Source organism: Calonectris borealis, chromosome W (assembly GCF_964195595.1).
Source record: "Calonectris borealis chromosome W, bCalBor7.hap1.2, whole genome shotgun sequence".
Classification (NCBI taxonomy): domain Eukaryota; kingdom Metazoa; phylum Chordata; class Aves; order Procellariiformes; family Procellariidae; genus Calonectris; species Calonectris borealis.
In genome coordinates this window covers 9,168,151-9,185,151 of record NC_134351.1, presented here as the reverse complement: position 1 = coordinate 9,185,151, position 17,001 = coordinate 9,168,151, and the positions used below count along the sequence as shown (strand labels likewise).

At 38.6% G+C, this 17,001-nt stretch overlaps 1 protein-coding gene across 4 annotated transcripts in view; it reads right to left on the bottom strand.

Annotated features, from left to right (window-relative positions):
* LOC142074819 (CUGBP Elav-like family member 4) overlaps positions 1 to 17,001 on the bottom strand; it is a 717,496-nt gene that overhangs the window by 617,768 nt on the left and 82,727 nt on the right. For all 4 annotated transcript variants that reach the window (XM_075135698.1, XM_075135697.1, XM_075135699.1 and 1 more), the window contains exon 2: positions 7,647 to 7,729. In XM_075135698.1, the coding sequence (XP_074991799.1) occupies positions 7,647 to 7,729 (83 nt within the window). The remainder of the gene's footprint in view (positions 1 to 7,646; positions 7,730 to 17,001) is intronic.

Below are 17,001 nucleotides of genomic sequence, written 5' to 3'. Positions count from 1 at the left end.
CTCCACAGCATTCAAGTCTATTGTTTCATGTTTTCACTGCTATTATACATGCTATTTAAATTAAACTAGACCAAGACACACCTCTATGGGTTTCAAATGATAATAATTTTGGTGGCAGACATACATACTTGATCCATCACTCTTGTGTATGGTCTACAACCTTTATACTTTAAAAAAAAAAAAATTAATTTTGTCTCACTGAGCATCTGAAAGATTTGAAGACATGTATACACTGCATGAAGAAACACAAGGCAGACAGCTTACATCAATGTAAGCTATGAGTAGTACAGCTGCCACTGGTAAACCTGTAGTATAGGTGGGCATATTGCCAGAGGTGAAGTCCAAATCACATAATTATACAGCATCTTAATCTAAGTGCTTTATTGAAAGCTTACGTTGGCCTTGCATTCCAGATCACAATCAGCACAGGCTTCTCCATTACTAGATAGTGCAAGTATGGTAAGTGGCTGTTTATGGAACAGTTAGCCTATGAACAATGATCCCTGGACTAGGTAATGTCACACAATATCATCCATATGACTGAATAGATGAAAAGTAAATTGACTGTTAAAGGGTGCCTGTTCTTCTCTTCCTCCATCTCTCTGTGACTGAGAACATGGGATGAGATGTGGAGGTTTACTGCTTGCAAGTTATTCCTGGGCATATCCCATCATCACTTCAATCAGTAGGGCGATGCAACTGGAAACCCCAGCGTTTAGCGTTCGTTAGTATCCAATGGCCAACACTGTTGAAACGCCAAGACACCAACTGTCTTTAATTCCTATAGTTTGGAGCTGGGACGTCTCTCTAGTAAAAAGCCTGTGGGAGCTACTGAATGGCCCAGCAGGTGTCAGGGATGCTCAGCGCTTTGTGAGATCAGATATTCGGATGCAAAGATTCTTGGTAGAAATCTGTTTCCTCATTTAGAGCTATGGTACTGTTCACGATGACATCATTCCAGCAGTGACAAATATAGCTGAGTCTGCTCTTTCCTACGCCATATAAATCCCTTGACCTCAATCAGATCACTGCTGATTTACACTTGTGTAAATGAAGTCAGAATCAAACCCATGGCATTCACAAATGTAGACCAGAGTAAGCATTACTCATAGACAAGAGACAACCCTTCAGAGGAAGGAAGAAAGATCATTTTCATGCAAATATCCTTAATAATAAGGAACAAGAGATAGAAATAAAGAGTATGAATGAAATGCAATCAAGAACTGCTCTGAGATCAGATTTGCTTCTAACTTTATGATGCTGCATCAGCTGCTCTTAAAGTAGCTTAAGCCCCAAATTTGACCTACCTGAAACTTGTTATATATAATTTTTCATCAGGGATCTGTGAGCTAACTCAATCCCTAGGCTTGGCTTTGAAGGTAGCTGAAGGTGCTCAGCTACTTGCAGTATCTGAAAAGATTTGATTGCTGTGTTCTACGAAAATGGAAACTTTTTTTTTCGCTGAGATCCAGGTTTGCCCTCAAATCGTTACACATTATCTATTTATTTATGCATAAACAGTGGCATTATGGTTTGGAGAATAGGGGCCCTTTGATGGGAGGTAAGCTTGACTAGCCTATGGGAGTTTACTGTTATGCATATAAATGAGGCCATACATACAAATATGCAGAACAGACAAGTGAAAATATACAGCATCTCTTTAAAATGAAATACTTTGATTGCTCCAATCACAAGAAGTTGTAAAACTACCCTGAAGAATTAACAGCCTCAGTACATGCTAACTACATCCATCATAAATTCGTCTTTAGTTTCTGTTATCATATCACTGTCTCTTGGGACCCCCAGTCCTGTCATCATTTGCCCTTTATAATTTATTCAGCTTGTACTTGCCTGAATCCTTTCTACTTATCATTCATCTTTACAGTTGTACATAAAATTAGATTGATCCTCCTATGGCAGACACGTCAGAGAGAAAAGTTGTCATTGAATAACACATAAAGCAAATGAAGGTCCAGCAAAAGCTTTTGTTGAATAACTTGGAAATTGTCCTTTGAGAGCCAAAAGGTGTCAAATTAGAAAGACAAGACAATGCTACCTTTGTAATTTATTTTTTGCACACCATTTTTCAATTGCCACCAAATCTCAAACACATCTGAGAAGCCTTGTTCCTATTTTACATATCAAGGTAAGCTTGGTTAGCCACCACAAATGTGATGAATACACCAGTCGCAGCTGAGATAACAGCATGCATCCAACACACTGGTTCTGTCAGAATGCTTGCAGTGTATCCTTTTCCTCCAAAGCTCTTTGGACTGGGTGGCAGAGAGAGAGTTTACTTTGTATTCTAGAGGCTGCTGTATAGGGATACAGAAGCCAATCTTTAACTAGTGAAATGGAACTTTAATGTTTACCAAGCAGATAGGACCCAGGTGTTTCATCTCATCTGGTGAACAGAACAGCACTGTCAAACTACAGGGGTTTTTAGCAAATGGAAAGTGCATATGGTTTCCTCTCCCTCTCTTGTCCCCTCCCTTCCCCAAAGCAAGATCCAAAACTCCTTTTACTGGCTGGTCAGTCAGAAAGAGGAAACAAGGGATAAAAAAAAAAATAAATCTTTTTAACCATGACATTGACACCCAAAGATTTTAAAGCACTGGAGAATTCCTACAGGACCGGTTTTTGCAAGTCTCTTGCCTCAAATCTGTTTTTATTCCTTTTCATCTTCATTTTTAACTTCAGAAAACAGACATGTTTCTCCCAAGGGAACAATTAAATGTGTTTTCTTTCAAAATCTAAAGGGCATGGTGAGCAGGCTGTGTGTTCAGCAGGCTACTTTAATCAATGGAACCCATCCAGCCTGCCACTGCTGGCCAAATTGCAATTTACATTGGTAGAGAAAACTTTTGAAATGGAAAGGTGTGGGAATATAATACCGTTTTTGGCATAACACAGTGTGCAGGGTGATATGTGGTTTAATGGTTTTCTAACAAGCTTTTGGAAAAAGCTTTGAAACATTAAAAAAGACAATAAGACTGTACAATTACAGCAAGGTCTGCTTGAAGAGTGCAATCCATGTTTTATGCGCAGGACTTCTGAAGTCCACGTGACACTTATGTCTCATTTAAGCCTTATTACAAGGATTCAAGAGGGGCTAGGTTTTGCAAGATACCCTCTTCCCTTCCCCCCCACGCTCAGGTGTCTTTCCTCACATATACGTAAGAATTTGAGCTGGATAAGACCAATAACATTGAAAAACTTTTTTTATTATTATTTTAAGCTAAGCACAACATTAGTTTCATTAGAGAGGGGTTTTTTTTGTTTGTTTGAAACTGGTTTAATATGAGTTTTAGGATCTCACTTGTCTTCTAATGTTTAAGATGCATATTTTTGCATATGATGAGTAAGGCAGAATGCATTTTTTTCTAGATGGCAGAAGAAACAAAGGATATCAGGTAAGAAGAAAACTAATTATGTTACGGACCGAGAAACTTAGCATACCAGCAGTACCACTCTCCCTTTCAAAAGGAATAGATACAGCAAGAAAACCCAGTCTATTTCCCAACCTGAATAAGCCCCGGAGATTGCTCAGGCTAACAGTTTCTTAGCTGCTTAATTTCATAGTTATTCTTTGTAAGTCTTACAGGGAGGTTTTAACATTATGCAAAGAGGCAGTGCCTCCAACCAAGTATACACAGACTATTCACTCCTGTTGCCTGAGAGCGCCACAAAGAACTAGAGGAAAAAAATGCCGCTGTGCTTATCATACATGAGCTCAGTTTATTTGTGCTATAAATAAAAGTAGATCTTGATAGCGTAATTACATTTCTCAGCATTATCCTCTGCCATTCGCTTCAGAAAGAAAAAAGAAAGGGCAGAAAAAGTTGGCTTCGCTATAATTTGTAATCAAAATGACTACACTTAAAACATAATTTTATTTCTCTGATTTCATTTCCTGTGGAGCTTTGTGGGGCAAATAGATAATATTATACCAAATCTGCAGGCAGATAATTCTCGCATCCCCTGCACTGTCATTGTCTAGATCACTTCCCCCTCCCCCGCCCCATGCTTTCCCCAAGACCATGGGCTGTGGTTTTGATATTGCATTTTATCATTGAGAGATACATCAACATCAGAAATCCCAAGGCTGAATCAACTTTTACTTTCTCTTCTTTCTCTCTCCTGCTCCCCCCAAATTACTCTTCCTTGCCTAATTTGCTTTTTATAGTGTTGGGGGCGGGGGGGAGGGGGAAGTGGTTTCCCACTATGAAGGATTAGCACAGATTATGGTGAACAGTGTTAATTATAGGTGGGGAAAGAGAATAGTGCATCTCTCCAATCTGTTCTTGATTTCCCCCGTGCCTGTCTGGCTGGTAATAAGCCTTCTTTAATCTGGCAGTCCCCTTGGTGAAATCAGCACCACGGACAGCAATATTGATTGCTTCTGAGAAACCATCACAGCTGCTCAACCAAATTACCTTTGATATGTGACCTTTAATGTAATTACTGCAACATCAAAGCATTTCTATAAATTATTAAAGAACTAATATACTTCATCATCCAGCTACTCTATTATATGTAAAATAAACAATCACAAGTAAACGCTAGAATTTGAATTGTCCGACACTCGCAAAGTGCTCTTTACACATACATACACACCCTGCTACGTTAACCTTTGTTTTAGGTGTGACGATTTCAAACTGTCCAAAACAGCCTAATTCATTTAGATGAAGAGGATTCAACTAATAATTTGATGTTTTACATTCCGTTCTAGTTGCTTCAAAATATCTATCATGATTCCTCCCCGCCCAAAACCAAAGTGCCATGAAGTCTTTATTAATCAACACATACCTGTTTGGAAATCTTTTGATTATTCCACAAGATGACTTTATGTCCCACATATAACATAGAAATATGTGAAACATATTTCTGTCATCTTACAAAGCACATCCAGAAAGTAATTACTGTAAAATATGTGCATGTAGCCAGTCCACTAAAACCAAAGTGATACACAGCTAAAAGGCAAGGTGTCTGAGTCTGGACACAAACTCTTCATGCTTCACTATTTCCATACATTTGCATTCATGTGCATAGTATTAAAAATGACTCAATTCTGTGTTTTATAACACAAAGAACACAAACAACAATAATGCAAGAGCAGGCAAATACGCAGTTTAGTGGGGGATGGGAAAGAAGTGTCTTGATTCAGTGGTTCACTGTAGTACTACTTTCTTTTTTCCTTTACCAGGCTTGTTAATTATTTTTGATACCTTCTCAGTAATGTTGTTTGTGTCACAAACAGTGGAGGGTCAAGAGAAGGTGTTATATATGTGTCATTTGTGAACTCATGTGAATGAGGACTTAGACCCCTGACCTTATGAGTGCTTTTTATTTTATGGTGATGAACTATGCTTGATATTGTTGGTGCATGTTATCAAGAACAGTCAGGTAAGTCATAAATAATTCTCTGCTACTCACATAGGAACCATAAAACAGTATCCAGGCATGATAGTTTATCAAGAGACAAGGCTGGTTTCCTTAAATAAACTACAGTGACATCATTCAGAGGATGAGTTCAGAAACTTGGCATAAAGCTGTATGCAGAGGGTTTGCTGGTGGAAAGTAAACCTTTATCCTGAGACAAACAGAACTGGAAATGAAAGGAATGGGAGAAAGTGCTCAGAACTCTCAAAACCCTGGTTGCTATTTTAGACAGAGGACTCACTGTTCCTAATTCAACCAGATCCTGATGTGTCACCTTAAAGTGTAAAACAAAACAAAAAAGCCTTCTGAATTCAGCGTGGTCAGTATGAGCTATATGTGGTAGAAATGACATAAATCAAGGAAGAAATGTCTTGCCTGTAGTCTAGAATCAGTCAGCATAACCTCTGAAGGAACTCTTGACTCTAATGCAAAAGTTGGTTGAATTTTGCCACTGTCCAAGACAAGAGTTTTGACTTTAAGAGTTTTGTGGTTTGAAATCTCTAAAATGCAGACCGAGATTCAGAACTGTGGTCATATAAAAAAGTAATTTAAAAAAAAAATCCTAAATAATCACTTGCCCTCCCTCCCCAACTCTGACCCCTCAGTCTCACTGACCCACTATCTTCTTGAAGATATTCCCATCATACAAGTTCAGGATGAAATTTTAACCTCATAGAGAAGATATGAGCTCCATATGCAAGTGAGTAGACTGGCTCCCAATGAGGAGAGCAACGTCTCAGTGAAAACAATTGGAATTCCAGTTAGTATCTTAAATACACAACACCCTTTTCATCACAAGCATATCACTAGTTTTGATAAATATATATTTGATTTCAAGAATATTTCAGAAAATTTCAGGTAAAATTTTACCTGAAACATCCCTATTCAAAATATTTTCTTTTTTTTTTGTACATCGAGTTCTATCATTCAGAGGAGAGAGAAGTAAAAAACCACCACCTGTTAGGGAAAAGAAAAAAAAAAGAAGGAAAAAAACCAAAAATCTAAACCCCAACAAGACTCAAGTTACTTTCAATCTGCAGCTAACGAGTTTCTAGGAAAAAAAATAATTCAGAGGGAGTTGTCAGCTGACAGAAATGTATTTTTAGGGAATGAAGTATGTATATATTTACATAAGGTACGGCCTTTAAAGCAAAGATAGATGTAGATGAGCAAGTGCGTGGGCATCTCCATACTGGCAAGGTGGCATAGAGATAGGTAAATAGACCCAGGATGATGGAAACAAGCAGAGCAGAATCAACACTTTCTTCAGCAGCGGATGTGTCTTAGGTTTTGTGGAAAGGTAGGTTATGGGTATGCAGGACTCAGTCATTCAACACCAACTAATAAAGGCAGACTTTGGGATCAATTTCCTCTCAGTTTAGATGCAACCTGGATCCTTCAGGATCCCACACTTAATTACTTGATCACTGACTTTTGTGTCATTGTGAAACCAGCCCTATTCCAGCCACAGGAGTACTGCACTGGGCTGTTTCCAATCCACGTACCCTGGCTGAATCTAAATAGTCTCCCTCTCTCTCTTTCTCTCCCTCCTCCCAGTTACCACTAAACTGGAAACCCATTCCAGCAGGGCAGGTCTTCCCCACATAACGCTGATTCTATTTTTAGTTCTGCTTGTGTTGTCTGAACCTTAGATCTTGCTCATGTGAATAATTTTCCTCATTATCTTGTGTTCGTCTCTCCTCTCTCTCTTTTCTCCTTGTCTCACCGCCTTTCCAATCTGCTACAGCTGCTTGAATACTAAAGTAACTGAGTCAAACCACTTTGTCATCAGGAATATGTTTTCATTCTGTGATAACTCAATAATGTGATCTGTTTCTTGATTTCTTGCTGCCACACCTTGCTTCACAGAAGAAAAATAGTAAGAGGTAACACCTGGTGAGCATTTCTAATATTTCATTGTAGTGGTCAGAATCCTAAAGCCTTTCCTCAGCGAAGTAAGGCTGGTAGAATCCAGCCCATAACCAGTTAATTACTATTTTTCTGACTCCCAATAAGAGCAAAAAGCTTTTCATTTTGTGCATGGAAACTGCTTGGGTGGGCTAGTGGTATTTTGATTTTATTAGCACAATGCAAATAGTGAATCATCCAAGCAACCGGAGACATTATGCTTCCAAAACCAAGACGGGAATTCCATATGTAACCCATTTTAGATTAAAAAAAAAAAGTTATCAATCTGGACTCACCCCTGGCAGTGTCTTCTGTTCATGCAGTGCACTCTGGGCCTTTAGAGCAGACTCCCTTTCGCAGTACGTTAGGAAGGCACAGCCTGTAAACAAAAGGCAAAACCTCAGTAAAAGCAGTGCTGCTGGGGGCATCTGTTTAAAATGGAGCAAACCACTTTCCCGTCATCACCCCATTCCCAGTAAATCAATGATAAAAATCTCTCCTTAGTAGGTCAGTAGTAGAGTCAATAAATGAAGCTATCATCACTTCCTCTGAGCCCTGACGAAAAGTAAGCAACAGTGCGGCTATGAGTGCTTATTTTTGTTTGAACACATGCTTAAGTGCCAGATACAGATATACAGGGTTGCACAGGATTAGGAATCTCAAAGAACCCACATGGTGGCAAGGTGGGGCATGGGATCCCACTCCTGCTGCAGCAGCAGCTCTGGGAACAAGCCCCTGACTGCTGCCATATCATGCTGAAGGTCCCATGCCCTTCTTTTGTATAAAGTACTTCAGGTAAAGGGCATACAAGGACTTGGGACTTCCTACTGCAGAGGACTACGCCTATTGTTTAGCCTGACTTGCATCCACAAGTAGTCTTCCTGTTTGCATCACACCAGAAAACCACTACCCTGCACTTGCTGCTGCAAGGGCTCATTGGCTTCCAGCCATGCAAAGACAACAACAGCAAAGCCCAAACAATCAGTCCAAAACATGTTGCTTTACAGATCATTAGAACTTCAGAGACACTTCAATGGATCATATTTTGATTCTTCCAGAAAGTTGTCTTAGCAACTACAAAGGCTAAAGCCCTGTCATGGTAGGGCAGAGCAAAAACCCTGCTCTGCCTTCTCTCCCCCAACCTCCATGCTCACTTTCTGGTAAAACTGGTCAATGTTGCAATGTCTTATACCAGTCATGTGTGTGTCTGATGTGATCAGATTACTCCTTCTTACTGCAGTATACTGAAAACCTGCCAGTTCCTGCAGCAAAAGAAGTGCTTGTTATGCAGAGGACATTTTCTCCGATGTTACTACAGAACGTCTGCAACCTCGCCAGCTCCTTGAAATGGAGGTATCATATCTTTCAAGGTTCAGGCAGCATGTCTGTCCATCAAACTGTGGGCATCTTCCAAGAGCAACACAAGTACAGGGAGACTGCCAAAGAAAAAAACATGTCCCATAACCTCAGCTTGACCCACCCACCTTCTCCCCATGCATATGAAAAAGTATGCAACAGGTGAGTAAACAGTAGACTATGAACTTTTTTTTCATCTCTGATCACCACTGTGATCTTTTTGTCCATACAATGTTCACTGTTTTATCCAAGTTGGTTCCTTAGACAATATTACTAGAGAAATATGTACTTGTTCTTTTCTTCTTTACAATGTTTTTAATAGATTAGTATGCACAAGAGACTAGGGAGATGATTTTTTTTTTCCTATAAATATATATTTTTTTTTTTTCTTGAAGATTCTCTTGTGGAAGTCACCCTGCTCCTCTCAAAATGAAAGTACAAGCTGGATGAATGTTCCAATTTGGCATGGAAAAAAAAACCTATTTTTTGTCTTATTTCTTACCATATATTGCTTTCTGAAGGTCTTGTTCCTTTCACTTTATTCAAGCCAATCACATTTATTATGTCTCAATAACTGTGACTCAGAAGCAGAAGTTAACAATCAAGGAAGGACACTGAACAGCAAAAGTTTGCATACTCTAGTTGGAATTATTTAGATTAGTTCCCCTCTAACTTTAAATGGATGAGTTTTCAGTTAGTCTGCATCTACCAGAGAAGAGGAAGAAACTGTGGCAGAGAGTTTACAGCTAGTAGAAGTAATGGATTGAAAAGAATCCTTAAAAGTCACCCATAGCTTGATAATCAAATGGGAAGCTATGCTTAAATTTAATTTCAGTGCTAAATCACAGGCTGAGAGCTCTCTGTTGACTAGACACAATAAGAAAGTGTCCCTTTAGTAGCAGACATGGAACAGCTGATACAGTCTAATTAGGCACATCACAGTGCACTGTTATAGAGATAAACTATGCAGTGTAAAGCTCCCATAATGATAGCCATATTTTTCTCCTCATTGTGATGGCCATGACGACAGTTCAGGGTAACAATGTCCTGCAACTCCTACCATACCATGACTGTAATTCAGACTGACTAGACAGAAGACTACTCCTCTCTGAAGGAGCAGTTTCCTTTCCAGATCCACAAAAAGCGTGTGTGTGGGTAAGTTCTCTTCAGGGAGAAGCCGCCGTTAAGACCTCTCCAATCACGTTTGTGGAAGTGGTAGAAGTACAAAACTCCCAGAAATAGTACTCATGCATCCAAACATCACTGATTTCCCAAACAAGGTGTTAAGGACAGAAAGACTTTGAAACAGAAAAGAAATCTAGTCTCTCATATGGTCAGACAAAGAAAAAACATGTTTTTCAGGGACAAATATGGTTTTGGAGGTATTTCTTTTTCCCTTGCTCCTTAAAAATACCATGTACGTGAATTACACTCTATCTCACTTTTGTTGGGCAAAAAGTAATTTATTTAGGAAAAATAATACTTCATTTACTTTAAGTAAATCCTGATTGTTTAGAGACAGTAATGGCCAGCTAGAATAAAGTAGAGTTTAATGTTCATGACAGGCCTCAAACCTGAACTTGAAAGGACCAGTTTATGGGGATTTTTGTCTTCCCTTTACTTATCACAAGATTGCTCTATAAGGCACAAACCCAGCATCAGCCATTAGCTAAAGTATTATTTTTCAAAAACTTTAACATGTGGCTTCTGATAAAACAATATATATCTATTATTCCATTCTGTAAGAATTTCCATATTTCAGCTCCTTGTGCATTAGGACAAAAGGCAGTAAGATTTCTTTCCGCTCCCCGAAACATGAAAATACTTGATCTGTCCTTTGTATTGTGATGCTTAATGGAATTACAACTGTACCTCTTTCAATGTGCATCCATATGACCCCTCCAAAGGATTCTTCCTTCCTGGAGAATGTTTTTTAAATAAGACAACCCTGAACACTCAGGTTAACACTACAGGATACAACACCCTAAACAATTGAGTCTTGAAATAACGTCATATGGAGCAGCTATATTGAGTTTTACAGAGAAAAGTCAAACTGGTTTGATTTCACAGATGGAAAACAATTTCAGAACAATCAATTCTCCCTACTGAAACTTTTGATTGTGTGCAGAACCACTTATTTCGCTAAAAAAAAAACCAAAAAACCAACAACATTTTGTTAACAAACTTTTAAGTAGCTCAACTTAACAGCTCACTTGCCATCAGCTTTTGGGCTGGATGTGAATCCAACTTCTAGATGAAAGGCTTCATATTCCTTTACAAATCATTTGCACCATCCAGCCCCCTGGAACAGCCTGTGTTCAACAGTGTAATGAACAATTCTGAACACATGGCTTAAGGAAAGATAGAGGGAAGGCTATGCATTATTTCTGGCATCTACTTGTATGGGTGATAATGACTAAGTGAGTACAGTGCTTGAGAATTATATCTGAATTTGAACAAAAAAAAAAATCTAATTGACTAATTATTGATAATGAAGTACTTGCTCCTAGCTGTTCCTAATTTCAATTCCATTTCTCTCAAACATGCCAAGTTTTCCAGACATATGTCAATCAGCTAAAAGATGCTTTGTTTGGATTGTTCATTTGCTGTTCATTTGCTACCAGTGGACAACTCTTTTGGCTAGTGCATAAACATCTGGAAACTCCCAGCTGGCAATTAACTCTCAACCTATTGAACTGCAGTCTCTTGGAAACATGAGGACTTATCAAGTGGTCTCCTGGGAAACAAAGTTGTTAAAGAGAAGGGGGAAACAAAAACAAGAACTTGAGATGGGGAAAAAAAAAAAAAAAGATATAAAGGCTCTATTTTAATTTTACCTCCAGGGAATTCAATAACGTAAATAATAATTGCATGGAATACAGATGGATAATGATCACACTTACGGCAACTTCAACCCCACAGTAAGTCTCCTGAAGATTTTGCACAAGCCTGGGAGGCAAAACAGTCAGGGGACATATTCTGAACAGAATTGTAGAAACCAAGAATTATTTCACCCCACCAGTACTCAGTTCATCTTGGGACAAATGAAAACACAGTCTTTTCACTTGACATCTCAGTGCTTATCACTTCAGTGAATCTGTTGACTCTCAGACACTTTAGACCAGATAAGTAGTTCTGACCAGCTAAAAAGCACCAGTCACCTAACTCAAATTTAGCTATTTAAAATTAGTCATCTTAAGGTCTACCATCAATGACAAGACACAACATACAGGAGAGGAATAAACCTCTGGAGAGGCCTATCCTCTACACCAAGTGTAAGAACCATGCACAACCATCTCAGGTGCACGCTTTTAGCTTCAAGGTTGCATGTTCACATCAGATTCCACCTGTCACCTCTAACCTCCCAGTTACCTCAAGTATATGCATTGTCTATACATTATTAATCCTTGTTATATATGGTGGCAGATGAAGATGATACATACTGGAGATCTATTAAGAACTGTAATGAAGGGCTTTTTCCCCCTTTCTTGTTTTATTCTGGCAGACAGCCATAGGTATCTTGGCACAGTTTCTCCTCTTTGCCCATTGTTTACATCAAAGAACAAGCACTTAGTGACTTATGACCCTTTCTTTGCATGATGTGTTTTGGTGACATCTTATGATTTTATTACAGCTACATAACCTCACACAAAGCATGCCTTTAGCTTTTTCATGCATATAGATCCAGAGGCATTGTCTAAGAGCTAGACTATAGTCATGATCATTTCCAGGTATTTGCTGTCTGTCCAAACAAGGACACAAAGGTCTTGTGTAAATCTAATGAAAAAATACTTATACACTTCAACAGGCTTTGGGAAAGGGGCTCTTAATCTTTCTGGGCCTATCTTTACTTTTTGGCATTATAAGGGAAAATTAAAAAGTTTGTTAGGTGCTTTAAGACTCTTGGATGAAAACCAAGAGCTAAAGCAGATCTTGACCTCAGGGGTGTAAATCCAGTCAAGGGGAGAGCTTGCGTGTAACTCAGCAGAACTATGCAATTACACCAACATAAAATTAGGTTCATGATTTGACCGATAATCTATTGCCTCTCTCGGAGGAATCCTTGGCTCAGACACTGACCTCAGCTAAACTGGTGATAATCCAGAACAGTTAGGATAACTGTAGGTTTTGAGAAGGTTGGCTTGAGTGGTCTAAGACAGTTTTTGATTCACAAACATTTGTGATTGTAGAGTATGCACTCAACCAGTTATCACAGCTCAGCTGACAGGTGATAACTTCTGAAACTACTGTCCTTCCGATATCTGTAAGTGTAACTAAAAGCAGAATCATTGCTCAAGATAGAACTATCACAAGGCTCTCAGTTTTTTGTTGGTTTTTTTTTTTTTTCTTGGAGTCAATTAGCTTCATGTTTTTAGTTACAATAATATCCATTGACTTTAACAGTGATGTTTCCTAAATTGGCCTTCCTATGTTGTTTTATGTTAGACTCCTGTATAGCACGTGAACAGATGAACAAGATACCCTTCCGTTAACAGTTACACAAGAAAGAACAAAGAAATCAATTCATAGTGTCTACTACCATAGAACTTTTTCCCCTACCACCTTAAACGTACCTAACTTCCCAAAACCCCAAGGCAGAGAAGCCAAGGGCTTTACTGTGGCAGGACACTATGGAGTTCAAGAAAGCAAACTGCAATTGAAGCACAACTATCCAAGACCTTCATGCTATATACAGAAAATGGAGGAGAGTAATAATATCGCTTGCCTTAGGGCACGTGTTAGTGGTCATGCTCCAACTTAAGAATAGCTACAGTCTTGTAGAGGAGCTGCTTTAACAGCAAAAACCTTGCATCTCTGGGAAATAGGAAGTCTCAACTAGTCATGGGTCTGAGCATCTCATTTAGTGATGCTTCAGTCTCTCTGTGTCCTAGTTATCTTCAAAACATTTAGGCCAAAAGTTTTCTGTGGTGGACCAGAGATCTGTCCCCATCTTTCTAGGTTTGTGTTTAAGAGAGCTCTTCCTCTGAAAATAAAAGAGCTCCTTGCTGCAAGATTCAGGGATCTGTTACACAGAGAACGATTGTAACACTTAAGAAAACTCTTGCCTTAAAATCAACATCTCAGATTATGTCTCCCAGCTAGGATTTCAAAGTGAAAAAGAAATCTTTGTTTTGCTTTAACTATCCTAGCTCTACATGTCTGGTTTTGAAACAATTCTCATTTGCTCTGTCTACAGTGGACTGCCCAAAGTTTAATCACTTGAGGGTTTCAGAGATTGAGCTGAATTTTCTTGAGGGGGACACAATCAATAAAGACTTTTGGAACTGGAAACGTTTTATCCAATTTCTTCATCTGTTTCTCTTTCAGTGATTAACTACCTTCTGACAAAAGTTAACATCTTTGCTGGTAAAGAACATTCACTTGGCTAGAACTTTCTTTTTCTCCATCTCCCCTGCTGCACAACGACTGAACACTAACTGTTTAGAGAAAAAGATAGGGATAAAAATCTTCCCAGATATCAGCTTCTCTGTCAATTATATTGCAAGGCAGATTAACATCCGAAATGCCCTGCTGTGTGGAATGCTAATTTTCTTTTTCCTCTTATGTTATTTTCCATTAACTATTATGATGCTGTCATTTTCCTGTAGGGTCTGTAGGTAAAAGCATACATAAGGCACACTCATATACACTCATGAACCAATATTAAAAAACAAATTAAGAGTCCAAATCTGGAAATGCAGAAGTTAACCATATTTACAGAATATTAGCTCACTTAAAATACATTTATGATATTTCAAAATGAGACATGGATATGCACAATCCAAATCAGAGTCCTTCCTCAGACTAAGCAGTGCTTAATTACATTTAGCAGTGTCCAGGCAGCCAGCAGAGAGACTTGAGTAACTGTTGATGTATGTAAGCATTTCAACAAAACACAGACAATAGCTTCATCTTGATTTTTGATAACAAGTAGGTTTTTAATGAAAACACCAGTTTTAAAAAGCCAAAATTTCTCATAGGAAGCTTCAATGAAATATTTCACCAAGAAATGTTTCTTAGCCCCATGATACAATTTCTGATCAAAGTCTACAGCAAGAGAAACTTATTCCAGGACAGTCAGTAGTCCAGACTCTAATCTGAATCAGGCAAGCAGAGTCTCGAGCCCAGGGCTTCTACACATCAGAGCAGAGTGCATTGTCACTGGCAGACTCCTGAGGATCCATCTCTATTTCTTCTTAAGTAACTCCACAGCTACCTTGCCTCCAACCCCACTGCAGAGCTGGAAGGCTTTTGATCTCTCAAACTTTTTTCCCCAGAATGAGGGAACATTTCTGGCTCGGATTCACACAAGAGAGAGTTTCTCCTGGAGTCTTGAAAGTTCCTTGCAAGTTGCTTTGAACCATCCTTTGCTGACTGGTACACTCAAGATAAGGTACAGAATGAACCATTGATTTGACATAGCATATACCAGGTCCTGTTTTCCCATAACTGCCAACATTTTAGCTTTAAATTTCATCCTGAAACTTCTGGGATACTTTTGATCATCTGAGCCCAAGTCAACCCAAGAGTCACTGCTCAAGTTTCTGCAAGTCTAGCCATCCAGAACATTTTACTTCCCAGAACAGGTGTCTAATTTCCATACATACAGCAAACAGTCAATGAATAGACTCCCCATTAGAGAAATAAGAATGTAGGTTATTGGTTAAGGTAGATGTCTACCAAAGAGATTGCTCGTGTGCCTAATAGGGGCCTGCAAATATTTGATGCTTTGAATTACAGTAGAAAACTTATTTTTAAACAGACCAGCCTCACTTCAAGCTTCTCAGTTGTTGCCCAATAACTGTGGACTCCATGTTGTAAGGAGAGATGCATACCCTCAGGCCCTATCCATCAAACAATTAGGGCATGCTTTTGATTTTCAGGTATAAAAAGGCTGACTTTATAGTGAAACTCATGATTATGTGGTTTTCTGGACCAAGCAACAGTGTTCCCAATATTTCAGAACTCAGTCACTGATGAGAAAGTCATGGCCAAACTCCAGGGATCACTCAAGTGAGGATGAGAATAAGTAGGTTCCAGCTTCTACTCAGTAAGGAAACATCAAGTTTAAGCTAAAATCCTGATCACCTCTTGGAGCTTGGCTCCCTTCAAACTACCTATTACTTCAAAGAAATATCCAACATATTTGTGTTATTCATTTTATATTGCAGGCTCAGAAAAAATTTAATAAAAAAATTGTCATGAAATCTTCAAGATTTCTTGTTTCCAGTGTGGTGATAAACAAAGGAAATATAGAAGGTGGTTTTTTTGCCTTGTGATTCACTGAGGAAAGTCAGGAATATAACTAAAAACCATCCTGCTGTTGAAGCATTACTGCTTGCATTCAGACAGTTACGGGTTAAACCTCCTTAAAGTATGTGCATTAATTAGATTCTGTACCTGCTGTTCTGGGTCCTGCCTTTGAGTTCTTTCTATTGTTAGCAGCATATGAATAACTCAGTGGATTTTCTAAAACACTTAGCTATTTCAGAAACTTTTCCCCGTCTTCTTAATCTTATTTTGATTTTTGGATTCACTTCTTTTGGGGAGACTTCTTCAAGAATTCTCAACTAGTCTCCAGAGGTTATGCTACTGTTAAACAACATTTACTTTGAATGCCTTGAATCTTAGCAAAATAAACCTAAAGCAAAAGCATCTCTAAACAAATTAGACTGTTCTGCCACATACAACTTTTTCCAAGCCTTGCCTTTCTGCCTCCACATAGGGTTGTTTTGGGTTGTTTTTTTTTTTTTTACTGCTCATTATCTTTCACCAGGGTGAGGAACAGACATTTCTTGGAAAATAACACCAACTCTGTGTGCAGGAAGTGTGTTTGTACTTAAAAACATAAGAAAAGTTGGTGTTTTCACCCTTAAAAAAATGCCAGGGCCATGCAGTGAACATCTTGTTGATAGCGCCATCAAATGATTAATTATTTATGCTTTTGTCTTAGGAACATACAAGTAGCTCATTCTAAATATTCTTTCTTCTCTGAGACAGGGTACATGTGTCAATATAGAATTCTGACATTTCCAGCTCAAAGTTGAAGGCACTGAAACAACTGCAGGAAAGAGCTATTATTAGACAACTTCTAGCCCATTCAGAAACAGACTATTGTAATTATCTCTCTAGAGTTATTGTTCTTACCAAGTTTACCAGACCACATTTTTCCAATTCAAGAAGTTCCAATTCAGAGTGGAACCTTTAGGACACCTCTCAAAATCAACTTCAACACCTTTCTGTTACTTATGATCAAGTTTTTCTCCTCACCTTGTATGCAAGAACTGTAAATGG